The sequence below is a fragment of the Anopheles nili genome, chromosome 2 (assembly GCF_943737925.1).
Source record: "Anopheles nili chromosome 2, idAnoNiliSN_F5_01, whole genome shotgun sequence".
In the NCBI taxonomy this organism is placed as follows: Eukaryota; Metazoa; Arthropoda; class Insecta; order Diptera; family Culicidae; genus Anopheles; species Anopheles nili.
Window position 1 is genome coordinate 48,559,192 of NC_071291.1, and position 18,893 is coordinate 48,578,084.

Consider the following 18,893-nt stretch of genomic DNA (forward strand, 5'->3'; position numbering starts at 1 on the left):
TTATTTTTTCCAAAGTGATATTGGCTGCTTTTCTTCCATAATTGATTATTCCTTCGTATGAAATTACCTTTAACCGAATTTGACGTTTTTTTCCATAATTAAACAAACAATCTTTCAAAATTATCTCGTATTGAAACTTAATTCAGAAACAGTAAAGCAAACTGATACCGAAATTTTCAAATCCTTTGAAATGCCATATAAAATATGAAAATGCAAATTGTCCTAAACAAACACATATTTTTTTTATATGTATGAAATATCTATGCCATATGGTTCTATGGAATACCCCGTGTAACTTGAAATAAATGAAAAATAAAACATATTTTCATTTTTTCGCTTAGATCTGTAGATATATGTTAAGTTATTTACTGATAGAAATCATCAATTGATTGGCAAGTGTAAATCGGTTCATTAATGCATATATAATTGAGTCTGCCAGCGTAGGGGACTTCAATCAATACAATGCTATCTAACGATGAAGCAAAAAATCATCAGGTACCGAAGGTTATTTTTCCTTTGACTTCTATCAACCAAATACAAAAGAGCCTATGTTCTTTGATTATGTTGTTTCTGAATGTAAACACATAGAAGATATTTTGTTACGCTTTTCAAACTGTATTTGTTTGAAAGGTATTTAAAAAAAATGAAAGTATCTTTATTACCCTTGTCGCTTTATTAGCAAACGTAACGCTTGCTTATGCTCGTGCATTAAGACCGTTCACAAGTTTATGACGCAATTTGAGGAGTAAAAGTATAATTCGACCAAAAATGGAATTGTTCGGGTCAAGGCTAGAATTTTAACAACGTTCTCTGATTTGGTTGAAAATAATAATAAACGGCGCTGGATGTCTTTAACGAGTTAACTTACAAATATTGTACAAATCAATCAGTTGCGTAGGACAAATAGAATAGTTGGTGAATCTGTTCTCTAAGAATTTTAAAAGATAGAAATCAAATATCATTTTTCATACTAAATTTTATGTTGTATTAATAATGCCAACATCATCATGTTTACTATTGTTAAATGTTATGTTGCTTCAGTTCTATTGCATGTAATTACTCAGCGCTTTTAAGTACAAACATGTTGTTAAAACAAGATTAAGAAAAAGAAAGGAAAAAAAAACTAAAAAGAAAAAGCAGAAGCTGATTACGGAAACTCTCAACAAGCTACAATGGAAACTGTGGTTTTGCAGATATTAACCAATTAGAAAAACATTTTAACAATAATCAACAATAAAAATTATTTTACGATTATAATGTGTAAAAACATTGTTTTTATTGTGAAAGTCATAATTCAAATCACGTAAATAGTATCAACAACAAATGATTTATAATAGTCCTTTTGATTCGTATGATATATTTTGTTTTTTCATTGCATTAATTAAAAGAACCATCACGAAGAGAAATTTAAAATGTGCGATTTGTAGATGACTTGTTGATGTAGACTTGGCGATGATCAATCATAATAATGATGTATTTTATGCAAATAATAATATAAGATTTTCATTTTGGATTTGCCAATTCGGATCGAAAAGCGCAAGAAACGGTGTGCAAGTAAGTTGCGTTAAATATACGGATTCATTCCTTGCTTCCCGATCCTTAGATTACGTGTATCCCGTGTTTTGTCACGAAAAAATATTATAACGTATAATCGTATAGAACGACATACATATTTAACTTCGTACGTATCTTGGTACACAAGGAATCCTCTTCAAATGTACAATCTTGACTAAATCCATTAATACATATATGTACATATATATATATATATATATATATATATATATATATATATATATATATATATATATATATATATATATATATATATATATATATATATATATATATATATCAACAGACGATCATTAATGTAAACATGAACAGGCATAAAATGACATAATAGTACCCAAATGTAGTGGTTTAGCAGCAGATCGGAAAAGATAATATTTTTGCGTATATATATATAAATATATAGCCATATATATATATATATATATATATATATATATATATATATATATATATATATATATATATATATATATATTTATATATATATATATATATATATATATGTATAGATACATATTTAACATTTAATGATTTGACCGGACCAATAATGAATGATTTGACGTCAATAGGTGCAGTTTTAACCCAATTTTCGGAACGTCAACAATCAGCTCCCTAGAATTCCAAACAGATTTGCGACGTAGACTTTAGATTTGCGTGGCGAATATTTTAATCTTAAACGTAAGTTGAATGCCTACTGTTACAACTTTTACACCAATATAATTTCTTTCAATCTTCTAAGAAATTTGTTTTTTAGCATAACGTACTCGAAAACTGTTTATTGTCCGTGTGAAATTCGTCACCAACGGGTCTGTTATAAATGATCAATTATTTCATGTTTATATATTCGAAATATTTTTACACAATAAATACGGATCCTGAATACATCAAACTTGGACTTGGACACTGAGAGTGGTTAGAATGAATACCAAACTTGAACGGCTTAAAGAGAATGAACGAATGACTGTGCTATCACCGAGTTGAAAAATATTGCTGTAATTTTGTATGTAATAAACAATGAATAATTTTGCAAATAAATCACGATATACATTCAAAACATTTTCAAGAATTGCTGATCTTTAATTTAGGTGACGCTTCAGATATTCTATTCTCTTTCAAGCTTATGCAGTATTGACTCAGTTATAAAATATGAATATTTTAATTGGTATGAACAACAATTCAAAAACGAATATTTTCGTTGGTATCAACAACAATGTTGGATGTTGGAACAACAATTCACACAAAATTTAAAGATCATCTTTTTTCCAGAATGAAGAACAAAACGCGGATCGAAAAAATCAGAAAATAATAATTAATTTTAAACCAACATCTCATTAGAATGAATATATTGCATATTTGAATATCTATAAACCACTACATTTGGGTACTATTATGTCATTTTATGCCTGTTCACGTTTACATTAATGATCGTCTGTTGACGATTTTGTTAACGAATATGCTATTTAGCGAAAACGCTAAAATAAGAAGCTTTTAATATCGTTGCTATGCTCTGTTTCGATGGTGCCTGTTGTAAAACTCTAAATCAATTATCGTTCACGTTCTTGCGTATGTTAAAGTTCTTAAAACCATTGTGGTAACGAAAGTCGCTACTTTGGTGAGCTACCGAATGATGGTGATGGTTTGAATTGCTGCTGCGTCTTCGATGGTGCCCGTTGTTTTGAAATCCGTTTTGTCCATTATGAGCAATATGCCCATGCCCATGTTCATGACCATTACCGTTACTGTGGTATTCATGAGCATTATTATCATAGCCTCGGTGTCCATCGTGAATGCCATGATCAGATCGGCTGTGTCCGTTGTCATGAGAATGCGAATCGTACTCATTAGCGCCGTGAGCAATACCATTATGCTCCAAGTCTCCATGATGAGACTCCCTTGGATAACCAAGTTGTGTGTGAGGAGTTTCCTTCGCGTATCCGTTGTGACCGTGCTCGTGCCCGTGACCGTGCTCATGAGGGTGATCATGGTGATGAGGATGCTCGTCCCCTCCTTCATAGGTAATTTTTGGTCGATATCCTTTATGATCAGCCTCATACTCAACAATCTAATAGTAACATCGAATTGATAATTGATGAAATATTTCATAATCTAAACCACATCGAACTTCTCATTCTCATTTCAACTATTACCTGCCGTCGCCCATCGGGAAGCAACACGTTGTACTTTCCAGTGGTATAATCTCCATCTCGCATTTCCTCATGTCCAAACGAAAGATCAGCATCATCGTTGTCAACTTCGTAGCTAAATTCATACTTTGCTGGCTCCTGTAGTTTAGTTTAGTTGATTAGTTTAAAAGCAAATTGATTAGAACTTATTTAAATATAATATATAATTATGAGAATATGTGAGATGTCATTATAAACCGAGATACTAGCCATTCAATTTAGCATCTCCAGGACACACACGAGAGAAATTGCTATTTGTTTATGTGTTTAAATTACTTTTCGAAAAAATTAAACTACTATATCGACTCTTCTTCTATTTTAAACAAGCTATTTTGTCATTTTGTAGGATTTTAAGACCTAAACAGCTTTTTTCTGATCGAAACGTTCATACAGAAGACAAATTACTTCAAGGAATTTGATCAACTGGATAGTTTTCCCAAATGTACAGTGAACAGTTGAACAGTGGAAAAAGTATTTACGTGCCCTCTATTTGAATTTGTGAGCGTGATTATTACAGTGGCCTGTTGAAACTGAATGGCCAAATAATAATAAATATGAATAAGAAAATTTAATAAAATAACGAATATTTACATTTTCAAACGATCCACTATCATCATGAGTCCCATGTTGATCATGATGATCTTCATACTCATGATGATCTGGATGAAAACCGGATTGATGGTGAGGAGGACCATAACTTGAATCGGGTGTACCATAGCTGCTGGATGGCGGTACTAAATCTGCGTGATGATCTTCGTGGTGACCACCGTCACCATTGTGACCGTGGCTATGCGTTGGTGGTAAATATGAATTGACTGGAGCTTCCGCGTTGACGTTTATTAGCAATAAGTTCAACACAAACCAGCAGCAAAGCTACAATTAAAAAAACCGAAAATGTTAGACTTTAACAAGATAGGGCAAAAGAACTCTAGTAAATTAATGCTATATCAAATTGCCCCAATGAAACGAATTAGATTTTTTTAAATCGTTGCAACACACATAACAATTAGCTAGTTGCATTTTTATTAATTGAACATTTGGTTTATACTTTTGTAATTTATCTGATCGCTTTAAGCAAAGATCATGATTATACCAAAGCTTAAAATCGTATGAGCTTTTGTGCCAAAAGCTTTACACCATCGTGAGCTTAATGATTCAAGACATTGAGAAAGCTTTTAAATGTGTCTATGGATTGGAATATTTTTGAAAGATTTGACTGGAAGCAACATTTTTACAATTGATAATGTTTAAACTTTTGCATTAAATGTTAATGTTTTTGAATGTTATAATGTTGTTAAATTTTAAAACATTTTTATCAATTATGAATTGATGATAAAAAATATGTGAAAAAATATATTTTTAATATTTTATTTATAAAATACATCCCTTACCGTCTGGGATCGGGATCTTTTAAATAATTTCAGCATGTCTAAACTCTGGAACTTTATGCTAGTTTGATTAATCTGTTATTTACGTAATAAATGAATTTGTCAGAAAATTCATGTGCTTCACTAAAAACTCTAGCCGTGTGATTTTCAAATGAAAAAAACTTATCGCCAGTAAACCTATTTTTCTTTTGTTCTGTTCACTTCTCTTCTTCTATTATGCCGTAAATGCACTATACTGTAAATGTAAATACAGTTCAAGTCCAACAATTCTATTCGATGTATTTCCTTTCACGAAGACTCTGATCCGTACACTGATCACCCGATGCTTAACTCCAAACTATTTATATGAAATTTTCGTTCCATTTCCCTACCTCTCTCTAGTATGCAATGCAATGATTGTCAATTGATCTTCTTCAAATGATATAAAGAGCAAACTAAACACTAGATACATCCTTCCCGGTGCCCTCATTAGCGAAGAAGCGCTCTCGCAATGTTTGGTGGTGATAGTGGCTCATTGACGAGAACATTAGCCAATTCTTCTCAGTAAACCGTTGATAGAATGGTAACGATATAGCGCAAATAATCGTCGTTGGACATACCACGTTTCGATTACGAAAAGCAAATCAGCAAGTTTCGATCTGGTGATTGCATGGCGATTAATGTAAAAGATTAGGTGCTAAACATTCATGATTGCAAATCACTTTCAATCTACACGTTTGACATAGAATAATGTAAGTTTGCATGAATGAGCTTGCACTTTTTTTTTGTTTAGAATATGTAGGTAAGTTTTTGATAAATGTATGTATACATGTATATATATATATATATATATATATATATATATATATATATATATATATATATGTATATATATATATATATATATATATATATATATATATATATATATATATATATATATATATATATATAAAATGTGGCATGAATTGTTTCATTGGATCTTGTTTTCCGGCAACAGCTTATTATTTGATAGCTAGTTTACTTTTTCAGTTAAGTAGAGTTTTGCAAGCTTTATTGCATTCAATATCTGCAATGTCTAAACACACTGCAATAGTTTACTCATATTATATAAAGCATAATATATTATTTAAAACGTTAACTGAACTAATTTTTAAAATGATTATAAGATTTAAAAGATTGATCAAAGAAATATTACATTTATCTTAAAATTAATCGCACCATGTCATGGGGAGCCAAGAAAGTAACTGCTATGCTTCACAAATTTGCTACAGTAATATTGACTAAGGTGGACCTAACCGATGAAATTTAAACATCCTGAATCATATATTTTTCCAAATGAGTGAGAACATAATTGAGATTGAAAAAGTAAGATTTTTAGCTGTCATAGTTTTTGGGTTTCAATCAATTGAAAGTTCAAGTTGACCAAGGTGATCATTATTTATTTTGAAAAGATGGTGAATGAACTTAATAAATTAAATTTGTACATAATCTACATCGTAGATGTTATCACCAGAACAGACGAGAAGCGTATTGCGTATCTATATTTACATGCAACACGGAAAACCTTGTGGACGCAAGTAATTGGTCTTGACCGCGCAGAAACCGAATATTTCTTTTTTAATATTTTTCTTTTTTTATTATTTTTAATAATAAAGCAAAAAAAAATTTAAACAACCACGAATGAATAGGTCCATAAAAATGTTGAAAAATAGAAATGTTGAAAAAGAAAATAAGCACAACTTGGACTACTGCGTGAAAACTTTAATTTACAATATTATACTTAAAAATACATGGGGACAGTATTCACAGTTTGGCACGATCGCAAACAATCACATAAAGGCACGATCAATATACTTTAAAAACATTGAATATACTTTACGATGTTTTACTTTAAAGTATTTTTAATATATCGAGTAATTTATCTAAACCTTATTACTTGCTTTCGTACTCTAATGCATCACTGGGCGTAAAATATATTTTTTAATATATATCTTATAAATAAAAATGAATGTTTGTATGTATTTATATATATATATATATATATATATATATATATATATATATATATATATATATATATATATATATATATATATATATATATATATATATATATATATATATATATATATATATATATATATATATGTATATATATATATATATATATATATATATATATATATATATATATATATATATATATATATTTATATATAAATATATGTATGTATATATATATATATATATATATATATATATATATATATATATATATATATATATATATATATATATATATATATATATATATATATATATATATATATATATATATATATATATTTGTTCCTATGCGTGCGCTTCAATGGGGTTTCTACTGAACCGATTCGCACCAAACTTGGTACATAGGTGTATGATGGCCTTGGATTCAGGCATTTGATTTTTTTATTTTTTTAGAGCCCCCCAAAAGGGAGGCTCCCATATAACCCCAATTCACGACTATTCATTTAAAAATGCAAATGATGCCCGATTTAGCTGAAATTTGGTACATAAATGTTTCATTACTTTAAACAAATACTGGCAAATTTTCAATTACTAAAAACTAATAGTCGCAAAATTTGAGCTATCTCAATGGGGAACAAAGGGGGGCTCCCACACAAACCCCCCCTTCAAAAAAAGAATATTATCCGCTTAACATTATAGATGGCGCTAGATTTGTCTGAAATTTGGTGCATAAACGTTTCATTACTTAAAATTAACATTGGCAAAATTTCAGCCTCCTCAATGGGGAACAAAGGTGGGCTCCCATACAAACCCCCCCTTTAAAAAATGAATATTATCCGCTTAAAATTATAGATGACGCCCGATTTCGCTGAAATTTTGTACATAGATGTTTCATTACTTTAAACAAATATTGGCAAAATTTCAGCCTCCTCAATGAAAAACAAAGGGGGGCTTTCACCCCCCCCCCCCCCGTTTAACAAATCATAAAATATCACCTTGAAGTACATATGTCGTCGAAATCAACTACAATTTTATCACTTAATACAAAGACTTTCTAAATTTCAGTTCTACAAGTGGATAAGTAAATGGTTGTCCCTCTCCCTCTACCAAACACAGAAAAGTTATTGAAAAATACACATGGCTTCCAATTTGATTGAAACACGCTACAAATGCTTCTTCCTATTCATAACGCGACGAAGATTTATTTACGCCAGTGGGAAACAAAGGGAGGTTTCCAAAGAACCTGCTGTCTGTATTACCAAGAAAATAATTCAGTCATAGCAATAAAGCTTGGTCCGGATGATTTTAGGTGAGGATGATTCTGTTTACACAAAATTTTTAAAACAAGAGCTCCCATACGAGCTCTTCCTATTAGAGTATTGGAAAATATTGTCAAGCATAGCAATCATGTATGATTTAAATGAATTGAGGCAAATTCTTCAAAATGTCCATATTTACTGAAAAATTAGAATGGGACGTTGCAGCTCTCCCGGTTGGAGACAAATGCGTGAGAGGGCATACAATCCCTGTTCGGAATATTGAAAAAAAAATGACCAAAGTAACAAATATCGTCTAATTTAACAACAACTTTTCATGTACGCCTTAACAAATTGTATAAGCAGTATTAATATCAGTTGTATTAAGCAGAAAATTTGTGGGTAAGAACGGGTTGATCAAACGAAACGAAGATCATGAAGCGAAATGGCAGTAATGAAACAACAAGAGAAGAAAGGATTTTATATAAATAATCCTTTTCTTGATAGCTAAGATGGTTAAAAGGCTCGATTTGTTATAAAGGAGTGAATGATATTTTGAAAAAGCCAGGTACAACCGATTGGAAGGGATATGTCAAGAGGAACAGAGAGAGATGAATTGATTGAAATTACCTTCAAAGCCGAAGCTAGGAATAACGTTTATAGAATGAATACAACTAATTAAGAAAAAACAATATTTTTCCTCAAATTACGTCGACCCGAATGAAATCGGGTTTATCAGCTAGTTTTTCTTATGCTATATGTGATGATTTTAACGCACACATGAATTTAAAAAAATATTACAAGTTATTATATCAAGTTGGCAGCCGGCGCCCTGGAGTTTAATTCAACGTCAATGCTATTGCTGTTTCTGACTTTTTACCCAAGATAGTTGAAGTTTTGGACGACTTCGAAGGTATGCGCACCTATTTGTACGTCACCCCTATGTAGATTTACATTATAATTTGTTAGTAGGCCCGCTGGGGGTGCCAAAATAACTTTGGTTTTTGCGCTAGGTTTAAAAGAAGACAGCCAAGTCCATCTTTTATTTCATCCACCGTTCCCTGGCATATATGTTGGGCATAGGATTGTGGTATTTTTTTAATTTTGCAGTTGATAACGTCATGATTGTTACAGCAAGGCATCAATTCTCTATCTTTAACAATTTAATGAAATTGATGTTATAATGCTGATATAATAGCATATCGTGATTCATTAATAAGCAACTCTCGATGAATCCGAATCGGGAATTTGTGAGAGCAACTCTCGATGGTAACTGATCAGATTACCATTCTCTTGATAAAACTTTTTTCAGGAACATATTGTTTTTTCTAACGTCGTAGATTGTTGTTGTTTTTCTTCTAGTACCAACCGTATATATCTCTCTGTGCATGCTTTCTTTTTATACCATTGTTTCCTTTTTTTGGTATGCTCAGTTTATACGTTCAGGTGCTTGTCGTCAAAACGAAAAATTTGATGTTTTCCTGATTTGGTGGTAGGTTGGGATTTCACACACTGTATTTTCTTAGTCTTGTCGACCACTTTAAAGGACGCTCATAAAGCCATGAACATTTTAAGGTAATAGTACTCTCTTGTAGACTTTGTTAACCAACGTTTTGTCACATTAGTTCCGCTGGGTACCATGGGTTCTTTTCATTCGTTTCAAATGGTTCGAAATCCGTTCCGAGCTTATGGTGCCGGCTGAAGCAGCTATTAGATATGTCAGAGCGCTCATTACCACCCCAACTAAGCACACCATCGTGCCATAACCATCAAACCTCTTACCATCCATCATACAGTGCTACAACGTTCATGTTCAGTGTGGCTAGAGCATTGTAAAGTTGTTCAAAATCAAGATCGGGTTCTGTGGTGAATGCGTATCTTTGTTTATATTTATTACCAATTATTTTATTTTTAATATCCAAAGGGATTTGAATGTGAACACACCTTTGCCCCCCACCGGAGAACGGCTTGTTATTCCTATTTTTATATTTTTTATTTTATTTTTTAAAGAGGAGAATTAGAAGGGAACACTTTCGTATGGGAATAAAAAAACGACGACTGAAACTTGATTTACAGAGTGTGACAAAACATATCTGCTAAGTGTACTCCAATTGGATATCATTTATATCTATGTGCGATTTTTTTCGATATTTTAGTGATCTGATATCCGTTTTTTTCTCGCAGCGAGTAAAATAAAGCACTTCTGTTAACAAATTCAGTTAAGTCAGTTGAATAAGATTTTTTCCCATATTTTCGCAAATGGGGCAGTAGAGCTCCTCTTAGCATCAGCATCCCATCACTACAGCTGAAACTTCATCACTCTTTCTATAGAGTACAGAAAAGCGTATATGCCAATTTGCAGATCAATCGAACGTCATTTTTATTATATCCAGAAATTTCATATTGTAGCAAAGAAGATTAAATGGAATGGAAAGCTTTACTTTTTTTACAGCAAACTACATTTTGATAGTGTCAAATTATTTTGATTCTTGTAAGTTCATATAATTGCGGTTCGTAGTGTAAACCTAATTTTAGTTAATTTATGGTAATAAAAAAAAATTAAGATCTCTGAGACGTTTATAAGTGTCAAATAGTAATCAAGCATAGATATAAGGTTTTTTATTACGGTATGACGTTCTCATAAAATATTGTGGATTTGTTGTACAATATGCCAGTTACTTGATCTATTGGTCTGTACCTAAAGCATATGGGAAATAAGTTGACCATTAGAAACAAGTTGGCACACTTAGTATATTGCAATTATTCTAATTGACTTATAGGATTAACTATAAGGAGGAAACATCATATGTAACATTCAAACAGGAATATTGAATGAAGAATGCATTTTGTTACTAGACATGAATGTGGTAAAACAAATAAGCTCTTCTGTAACAAGCTTCTACTGTAATAAGGATTTGACTTTTGTTTGAATGTTGTCAACGACTGAAGATCTTATTTAACGTTTACTTAATAATATTTCAGTTATAATGTTTCTCATTTATATTACAAACTTCACATGAAAAAATATGTAGTCTTATCTGACGCGAGAATCAGCAACATGTCTAAAGACGGGTTCGAGCCCAATAGCCCATAAAAAAATTGTAACCGTTGTCTAATATTTGTAGCCACCTGCATTTGCTCCTCCTTGGCCTGGTCCTTCAGGATATTTAGCTTCTCCTTCGTAGGAAACCTGCAGTTAATTAAGTAAGTAATGGTTTAATTTCAACCTCGCCAGGAATTGCATTTGAAACACACTTCGGCATTGTAACCATTCTTCCAATCAGCAGTGTAGCGCACTATCTGCATCCGTCCATCTGGAAGATGAACGCGGTATTCGCCACGAGTAACATCACCATCACTTACTGCCTTATGAGAGTAATCGTTCTGAGTTTCTATATCGTTCACGTTATACTGAAAATCAAATGGCATCCCGGGCTCATGATGATGCTGTGTAGAAAATATGCAGGAAGAATTTTATTTCGCAAGATTTCATTTTACTCAAGCAGTTCAATTTACATCATCTTGACCGGTTGGTGGTCCGTACGACGGAGCAGGACGCCCAGGTGTAGGTTGAGGTCGAGGAACGTTTTGCGGCTGAGGCGATGAAGGGAACGGTTGATTCGGTTTATCATACGCATAACCTTTGTCCGGAGGGAGATATTGGTTGTTTTGGGCCAGTGAGCATTCCACAATCACTAGAACTACACAAACCGTAAGTCTCTGCGAATGACATAGCAAAAGCCAGAAAACTGTGATCATATTCTGAACGCAAAAAAGCAATGAATAAATGTAGAATGTGCATGATAAAAAAGTCAAGCGCCAAACATACAAAAAATAAAAGGGAAAACTTCTAATTTGAATCTTACAAAATAAAATCCTGAAAATATAAAGTACAATTTAAATATATATATATATATATATATATATATATATATATATATATATATATATATATATATATATATATATATATATATATATATATATATATATATATATATATATATATATATATATATATTTATATATATGTATACACATATGTATACATATATTATATATATATATATATATATATATACACATATATATATTTGTATATATATATATATATATATATATATATATATATATATATATATATATATATATATATATAAATATAGATATATATTTAACTTTGTTTTAGATTATTAAAAGATTATTTTAGATTATTAAAAATACACAAGTAATAAACGAAGTGATCCATTCTTTTTTGATATTAACTTGTTTGCTTGCTTTTTGGCAAATTTTTTTACATCAGTTACTTTTAAAAAAACCCGTTTTTGTATTTTACTCCATCGGCATTAAAATATTTTGATCAAAACCATTGGTAAATATGTTTTGAAATGTGTTTTTTACTAATTGACAGTCTTAATATATAACCAAAGAATGTTTTTAATTTTTGTGTTTTATCACGTTTTAACTCGTTCTGATAATAGTTTCATAGGAGGTAATCCATGCAACAAGTTTGTCTTATGATTTATCTCGCCAATAAGTATACATTGTCGCAACTACAATTTTTCAAAACCTGCGACAAGCCTTCAGTATTATACATTTTTGACACATATTCAATTGATGATTTTTCTTCATGTTTATCACTTTACTAATACAGTTCCGAATATTCTAAACATTTTTAGTTTTTAACTCTATTGTTAACATCTTCGTTACGTTAAACGTAATAACCTATTGCAACTGTTTATTGCCTGAGACGCTCTCACTAATACACACTATTGTTTGAAAATATGATTTGGTATGGAATATCTGATGCGATTTAAAATAAAGATTGTTATGCTATGTTTAAAATCAAACGCTAACATCAAATAATATCTATTTAAGAATGCTTTCTTGTGTGTAAGAACACAACAACCATTTTATGGCCGGTGCTTCAATTAGACACCTTTTTCTACTAAATCTGCATTTTGCAACTGGATAAAGATTTAAACAGCATATTCAATTGGTTTAAATCGTACGTTCTATTCAAACTTTGCTTTAACACTACTCACCACTTTAAACATGATTGTATCGCGTGCTGGTTAAACGGTATCGTAAGCACTAAACTGAATAGAACTGAGTCTCAAGGAGTATTTTCAAGACGAGAAATGCTTATTACACTAACGTTGCAGCGTTTAGATATGTCGGATGTGAACACGATCAACTTCTGTAGGAGACTATTGGTCTCATCAACAATGTGGCTAGCCTTTATGCAAACAGCGCATCCGAAAGAGCCACCATTCTGATGCCCCTCTGATGTTTTCAGATCAAATCCGTGTATGCGGATTTTTCCTCTTCTGAACAACTACCTTGATTTGAAATGGTTATTCCTGGACTCACAAAAACACCAAAACCGATGAACACAAAAAGTACTCGCCACACCAACCGGTGTCTTTGTGTGAGATTAACTCAAATACAATGTGTAGTGTACCATCTTTACCGAAGATCATCTGCTAATATGATGGTAGTAATTACGTTTCCATCTCCACCGTCTCACAGCATCAATTCTCCACCACTCATTGCAGTACACATTCGTGAAAGGCTTTATTTCTAGCGAAGGTGGGTTGAGATCTGAGAGAGGGTACTCGCACACTCCGACATACCTGGTTGTGTAGATGAGAAAATATATATCGTGAGAAAAACTCGTCGAAAATCAATTTCTGACGGTACCATTCATTCACAACAAAGTGGAAGGGAAATGAAAGATCTCGTTTCATACAGTCTCGAAACTTTTCAAGTGTTAGCTTATTGTTGCATACAGCGATAAAAGATGTGCTACTGTGACTTGTTTGTTGTGAGCTACTTCACGGTAACTTAGTGCAGGTGATGTGCAAGTGAAATGAACCAGAGCAGGTGCAGTTCACTAGACATATAAGCTTGCCAGTAGTGGCAAGTGGTAGCTTTGAAAGGAAACTACCAGAGAGTACTCAGCACTAGATTATTCCGAAGCACAATGAACACATGCTGCATCGATGCCGCCATCGAGAGCATTCGTGATACAATTTGTTAGTAACAAACTGGTACGATTTGATGATAATTCGTTAATATGAAAACATTATATAGTGTCAGTCTACTTTTCTACTCTTTTTGCTCTCAATTGTCTAATATTAGTATAACATATGCGTATAATAATTACGAGTGTTACTTTTATAATCTTTAATTGCAATTCAATGTTACTCGAGGCCTATCCTTCGTGTATGCGAATACTGGAGGAATGGTGGAAATTCATGTTTTTTGATAATATATCTGAATTATAATCATGTTTATTATGTTAAAGCTTCATAGCATTATCTTAAACCCATTAGCACACTGTTTTTTATAAAACATGTTATAATACTCAGACAAAACTACGTTTCGCTTGAAGAACCCGCTTAAATTTGTGTCTTATCTTTTCCTAAAATATCGTACGCACAAAAACCTATGTGGCGATTTTGAGCTTATTGTAACCAATTTTTATGGCTTCGATATAAAATATATAAAAACATCTAAATATAATTTTTTGACGGTCAATAAGGCCATTTTTCGTTTTATGTTTTGCACAAAATATGAAGGAAATAATAAAGATATTTGGCCTTGACCGCATGGTAACTCTGCTTGCGAATATAAAAAGTAGACAGGCCATTAACGCAAGTGATTGTTTTTTGAATACTATATATGTGGTTATATGCAAGAAACATTATTTTGCAGGAGGTGAAAGGAACTTGGCTTGTGTTTCCAAATTTGCTGAATTATGAAGCTATTGATATTGCTGAAATTGATTCAAAGTTGTGGTGTCGATATTACTGAAAATAAATATTTCAAGATATAGTAGTTTTTGCAACATAAACACCAATCTCCAATTTTTTTGATGGAGCTGTTAATATGTTATGTGACTTGCTACAAAATTATCAATTGTCATTATTTTCTTACAGATTATTTTTTTTAATATCGATCCTTTTGTTTAATCTCTTCCATTTGATAATCAAATGTTCTGTTGTATGTAGATCAGCAGACGAGCTACTACTACGTTTCAAGTGCAATGTGATGCCTTAACAAGCTTTGTGGCATTTAGAATGGTGAAAAGATACACAAATCGTGACTACCTTAACGGGAGGCCTTTGTACTAGCATATTGGTTGAAACACCACTCAGCAGTATAAAAGTATCTTCTCTAGCTCGAATCTTTTTCTTGAAAGAATTTTATCCTTCTTAAACTTTTGAACCAATAACCAAAAGATGAAATCCTAAAAACAATCTACTGAATTCATTTTATCTTTTTAGCTTTCTCAATCTTATTTATTTTTTTATTATTTTTATTTATTTATTTTTGTTAATGTTTGTCATGTAATACATCATATCGATTTTTTGCATTTTATTTTTGCAAAATAAGAATAGTTCAATAACTGGAAACTATCTTTGAGCAAGTTTATATTTCAATTTCTTACTTATCTTTCTTACACTTCCTTTAGTTTTTAAATTCCAATCAATAGATATGTTTCTAATTGTAATAAGCATATAGAATAAACTTTTTTTTACTTATTAGGCTTGTTGTCGTTTGCTAGCATTAAATATGTTCAATTTAAAAATTCGTTTCAAAAATTTTCAACTAATTTTCAATAAATCAGTAGCCTTGTTTAATTTTTTTTCAAGTAGGTAAACTTTTTCAATGCAATAAGCATGTATATGTTTAACAAAGCCTTCTAAATTTATATTACATACACGTTATATTGTGGCAAAATTTTTTTTTCTACAACTTGAAAACATTGATTAGGCTTTTGTAACGTTGATACTTGTTTAACAACAATTGTTTAACAGTAGCAAAGTAGGCCATGTCATTACGACGTGCTCAATAGTAAGCGGCCAGTAAAGAAGAAGAAGACCTGAATTATACAATATTTAAATGCTCCATAATACAATATTTCCGAATAGCTTGCTAGTCCGGATTTTTTTACTTCGCACTGTGGTCATGATAGACGATAACGAATCCTTGTGCAAAAGTCAAAATCATTTTCATTAATTTATGTTTCATAATAAATGTTCATTATATTATTGCTAAAGATTTTCGAAATTACACATAATACAATCTTTTTTAAAAAACTAGTGAGGAAGCTATTGACCCAAAGGTAAACGATTAAGATTATTTGGCCTATTGGCAATGACTTACAATATCAGTTTCGTTTTTCAAAGAAAAATTTCAATTTGTGAATGAAAACTTTATTCGAACATTTTTCAACGCAAATATTGACCTTTTGCGCATTGGTTCGCACCTTAAATCATCTAAACAGCGTATCAAATTCCTTCCTCACTAGTGCGCAGCTCAATGCATAGTTTTACTTCAGCAAACTGGCCTTGATCTTCTCTCAACCGAGAGAGCGATCATCACGCTCAATATCTGTAGCGCAAAAGCAAACGACGCACGATCGCGATCAAATCTGTAAATTCCGTTCACCATTTGTAATGCTCAACTGTTCAATACTTGGCAAAAAAATTGACGAGAACGTTGTTCACAAACTATGACGGAAGAGGGCTATTTAGTAACCTCATATCGAAGCAAGATCCAAATCATACTTGTCATGCCAAAAAACTTACCGTTCTTGTCAATAACTTGCTTACCTGTTAATTTGATAACCACTTTAGGAAAGTAAATTTAATTCAAATTATATAAATATGTTTTCTATGAAATATATAAATATATAAACATACATATGCGTGTAGAAGAATATTTTTTCACCATTTTAAGTGTTTTTTTTTTGGAATAATACTAACTGCTGGTTGTTCAAATCTAGAAACATAATCAATAGACTAATATGCTATATTCCGAAAATAATTGTTGTTTTGATTATGCTGTTGATGATTTGATATCTGGTTTGATCAATAGATCGAAATCCCCAATTTCCTCTTTTTAAAATGTTTTACATATTAAGTGCATCTGAAATAACCATAACCTCTGCAAAAATAAGACGAATAAAGAACAGAACAAACGAACGAGTAGAATCGATTTACCTTCTCTCATTTGTACCATTTTACAACTATGAACAAAAGCGCTCGTCAACCTTGTATACGGGTACGGGCTCGGTTACCGCTATAAAAATGTCTGTTGCCTTTCAACCACCTTCCAAAAGAGCCTACTTTTCTTTTCTGCCATTTGAGATGCGATCACTCCTTGCGCAATGAAGAAGACCGCAACACGGCGTTTAGGACGATCGCGAAGAACACAATCAGACAGTGAGAAAATCTCCTCTGTACCTGCGTAGAAAAATTGAGCAATCATAGCCTTTTTTACACGTTTTTTCAGATTTCAGCTGCTTCAGTTCAGTTGCTGGTTGGTAGTTTACTAAGACGATATCAATCAAACTAGCTCATTCATGTTATTTGCTGTTCAGTTTGTTAGGGAGCAAAACAGGTATCACGGTCTTTATGTGATTTTGGATGCCCTCAATATGGCAATGGTAACTCAGAGCAGACAGCGTTTTGTAGAATATTATTCCGGAATGCATAACCATGTTTAAATAAGCTCTTGCAGGGACAAACCGAACCATTCATTACAGTAATTAGATGTGTATTTCAAAGGCCACGTTATCATAATAGTAACGAAACACCACTAGAATAGTAACGAAAACCATTCCTATTCGGTTTTTTAATCTCTGTACAAACAAACTGGTTTTCGATATATGCGAGATATATATTTGTTAAATATTATGATGTGAATCTTGCAAAATAACACAAAATGCAACATTAAAAAAACAGTTTTTGCGAAAGTTTGAACGCAGTTTCTTGAGTAAAAAATAAAGTGATTATTTGAGTAAAGTTGGCCATTAACAAATGAATAAAAAACAGTTATAAAAAGTTTAAATAAAACGCTATATTGTATTTAGCATAGAATTCAACCCGGATGTTGTGGATAACGCACTATACGCTGCTTTTGTAAGCACTATTTATTTATTTATATTATAATTTATAGGTATAATAGTATTTCATAGTTATATAATTTTATATATCATTTGAAAACGAAAGCATACCTAGACCTAAACACTTTCTTGACTATACCTTTACCATCGTTGCACAGTTACCTTGCATCCGTGTCAGTTGTTAACCCTCAGACGCCGTGCTATCCTCATACCGGCTTAGTTTACACCCTGGAATTGAAATAGGAAGAACTAGAGCTCTCTGCACCTCAATGCTTGAACTACATATTTGGGAAGGGTAATGACGATAGGGCTTGTCATTTCTTCAGTACGATGGTATTACCTTGATATTTGTGTTATAAGAAACATGCAGCTTTTTACAAATCGTCTCAAGCCAGCTCGCCGTAACGAAGAAGATTTCGTCAGCATCTTCGCTCGCATCGAGATCATGTGAAGTGTGGGAGACGATTATGTTACTCTTTGATGCAGGCCACTCCTTATAGTCAAGTCATTTTTGCACTTTTTTACTTCCCGACACAACTAGTTTGTTCACGAATGGACTAGTAAAACAGTACCCTATTTAAAG

The 18,893-nt window shown here is 31.8% G+C and overlaps 2 protein-coding genes across 2 annotated transcripts; both read right to left on the reverse strand.

Annotated features, from left to right (window-relative positions):
- Positions 1–3,115: 3,115 nt before the first annotated feature.
- On the reverse strand, positions 3,116–10,147 carry LOC128724841 (pro-resilin-like). The gene is made up of 4 exons (XM_053818566.1): positions 10,127–10,147; positions 4,350–4,631; positions 3,723–3,857; positions 3,116–3,637 (listed from the first exon to the last, which is right to left on the reverse strand). Exons 1-4 carry the CDS (start codon positions 10,145–10,147, stop codon positions 3,116–3,118), a joined length of 960 nt encoding a protein of 319 aa, XP_053674541.1.
- Positions 10,148–10,754: 607 nt separating this feature from the next.
- LOC128731379 (pro-resilin-like) lies at positions 10,755–13,550 on the reverse strand. Its single transcript, XM_053824494.1, has 4 exons — positions 13,437–13,550; positions 11,908–12,111; positions 11,647–11,838; positions 10,755–11,581 (listed from the first exon to the last, which is right to left on the reverse strand). Exons 1-4 carry the CDS (start codon positions 13,446–13,448, stop codon positions 11,504–11,506), a joined length of 486 nt encoding a protein of 161 aa, XP_053680469.1. The 5' UTR covers positions 13,449–13,550; the 3' UTR covers positions 10,755–11,503.
- Between the last annotated feature and the right edge of the window lie 5,343 nt (positions 13,551–18,893).

Bases quoted from the DNA above. Each gene is read 5' to 3' on its own strand.
- LOC128731379 (XM_053824494.1), bottom strand. The intron at 11,839-11,907 runs GTAAATTGAACT...TTTTCTACACAG, and splicing joins CACCAACCGGTCAAGATGAT to CATCATCATGAGCCCGGGAT. The intron at 11,582-11,646 runs GTGTGTTTCAAA...AATTAACTGCAG, and splicing joins AGAATGGTTACAATGCCGAA to GTTTCCTACGAAGGAGAAGC.
- LOC128724841 (XM_053818566.1), bottom strand. From the start codon at position 10,147: ATGGTGTGCTTAGTTGGGGTG. The intron at 3,858-4,349 runs GTAAATATTCGT...ACTAAACTACAG, and splicing joins ATAGTGGATCGTTTGAAAAT to GAGCCAGCAAAGTATGAATT. The intron at 3,638-3,722 runs GTAATAGTTGAA...TGTTACTATTAG, and splicing joins TTCCCGATGGGCGACGGCAG to ATTGTTGAGTATGAGGCTGA.